Source organism: Saprolegnia parasitica (genome assembly GCF_000151545.1).
Source record: "Saprolegnia parasitica CBS 223.65 unplaced genomic scaffold supercont2.1265, whole genome shotgun sequence".
Taxonomy (NCBI): domain Eukaryota; phylum Oomycota; class Saprolegniomycetes; order Saprolegniales; family Saprolegniaceae; genus Saprolegnia; species Saprolegnia parasitica.
Genome location: NW_012157659.1, coordinates 1 through 2,077, shown reverse-complemented (window position 1 = coordinate 2,077; position 2,077 = coordinate 1). Strand labels below are relative to the sequence as shown.

Below are 2,077 nucleotides of genomic sequence, written 5' to 3'. Positions count from 1 at the left end.
ACGCCCTCTCTCTCTGTCACATCTCTTTTAGCCTGAGAAAAGCGAAAGAAAGTCTAGCCACGAATCGGCGTAAATAGGTGTCTACGAGGTACACTCAACAACGGCCCGACGGGACACGAAGATAGATACGAGTGCTTTGCCAACCTTGCCAGCACATCCAAATCTATCATTCTAAAGATACCCTTGCGGCCTGTCTAGCTAGGGCGCTAGATTTCCGTTTCAGGGGCCCGTGCCTTGTACGAATATAGGTACACCCCTTTCAAACCAACACTTTGCCTATCAAACCACCACTTTGCCTTTCAAGACACCAGTTTGCCATTTGCTCTCAACACGCAATCATGTTCGCAGCCTCGACCATCACCGCACGTCTTCGCGCCATCGCCTTGTGCCCGTGCCTCCCGGTCGGCCTCCACGGCCTCACGGCGATGCTCGCACTACTCGCGACGACCTGCGCCGGCCGCTACATGCAGTCGACGTTTTGCAGTGCATATGTTCAAGAGATTAGCGACATGGACGCGCTCGAGCTCTCGTTGACTGCGACACTCATCGTAGTTGTGCTCAGTACCGGCGGTGCCTTTGCCGCTGCGTACCGCACCGCACGTTATGTGGCTCATCGGCCAATCGTGCTCGCGCTCAACCTCGCGAGCTTGGTGTTCACACTCGCTGCCAACGCGTCACTCGCCAACTCGTATGCAAGCAACCACGTGTGCGGCAGTAGTAAGCACGAGGTAGACTTGGAGGTTCGCGCTCTCTGCAGCGTCAACTGTGATGCGCTGCGTGCAAGCTCGACGATGGCGGTGTTTGTGGCCATGACGCTCTTTGTGTCGCTTATCGTCGGCACGTACCAGCACTCGACGGGTCCCCGTCTCTTGATCGTGGAGAGCGCTGGGACGCCAACGACCAAGTTTGAGCTCATGGAGACGCCCCGCATGACGGACGACGTCGACGAGAGCGCGTCGATTGCCCTCGCAGTGCCCCTCGACGCGCCCACCAAGGCTGTCTAAGGCGCTTGCCACTTGTAGTAGTAGTGTCTACCCTCTGTTGCCAAAAAATAAACGACGAAGCATGTGCGTTGACGTGTGTGTGTTGGAGAAGCTGCCTCGTCATCCACATCGCTGAGCACGATGGATACACTGGTGGCTCTAGGATTCAATGCACCTTGATTTCGAGACAAGGGCGCTTCGTGTGGAGAGTTTTGGTTGCGTGGCGGACGATCGTACATGTAAGCTATTGTCGCTGTCGAACCGTTTCCGTGCGGTGCCTCGAAGCGAGTGTGTCCCAAAGGGCCCGTATTATGAGTCATGACGGCGTCGATTCAACAAGAGCAATTCACCATCGAGTCTAGGGCGTGATGTCGCTCGAGATCGTGGAGAATGGAAATGAAGAGTGAAGGAATATGACGTGCTACAAGAAGCCACCCCAGACCTACCTGGGGTGACTTCATTGCTCAGCTTCAACTTGAAATGTAAGCACACCTGCAAGCACGTGTCGTGTGGAGCGCATGGGCAGTACCCACAACAGGGGCTGTTGTCTTTTCGAGTTCGCAGAGAAGAAAGATGGCGGCACCGCGAGTGGCGTTCTCGACCCAAAAGACGATGACTCACGCAAGTGCGAGCTGGACTGGCTTTGGGCGGTGCCTCGGTTGGTGCGAACTTATGTTGGTCGCTATCGCGTATATCGTGGTGGTGAGTTTCAGAGCTATTCACAGGGCGGGCGTTTCCATCGCCAACTTGTCCCTTGCATTTGAGCACAAGTGAATCTCTAAACTCGATGGAAGGACTCTCGATCTCTGCGATGAGCGTCGGCCGCCGGGCGCTCTCGTCCCAAGGGCCCGCCCTCGCCCGGAGGTATCAAGGCGCTCCGCTCAAGACCAAGCCAGCCTCACTGGACCGTAGCAACTCGTTGCGTTCGAGCCGCCAGCTCGAAGCTTCCAAGTACAAGCTTGCGGAAGGCTGCTGCCTGAGCGATGACAACAACGAGGCCGACGAGCACAAGTACCCTGAGCCGACGCGCATGTACCGACCAAAAGAGTGGACGCCCGAGGTCGAGGAAGGTCGTTTATGAGCCAACAGCATGA

The 2,077-nt window shown here is 56.3% G+C and overlaps 2 protein-coding genes across 2 annotated transcripts; both read left to right on the top strand.

The window, feature by feature from the left end:
- The first annotated feature begins 301 nt into the window (after positions 1 to 301).
- Positions 302 to 1,085, top strand: SPRG_18511 (hypothetical protein). The gene has a single exon (XM_012357959.1). It carries the CDS (start codon positions 339 to 341, stop codon positions 1,002 to 1,004), a length of 666 nt encoding a protein of 221 aa, XP_012213349.1. The 5' UTR covers positions 302 to 338; the 3' UTR covers positions 1,005 to 1,085.
- Positions 1,086 to 1,794: 709 nt separating this feature from the next.
- SPRG_18496 (hypothetical protein) lies at positions 1,795 to 2,053 on the top strand (the record flags this gene model as incomplete). The annotated part of the gene is made up of 2 exons (XM_012357958.1): positions 1,795 to 1,847; positions 1,896 to 2,053. Coding segments are annotated over 2 exons (211 nt in total), but the record flags the coding sequence as incomplete, so codon positions are not given.
- Between the last annotated feature and the right edge of the window lie 24 nt (positions 2,054 to 2,077).

Coding starts and splice junctions, on each gene's coding strand:
- SPRG_18511 (XM_012357959.1), top strand. CDS start 339: ATGTTCGCAGCCTCGACCATCACCGCACGTCTTCGCGCCATCGCCTTG.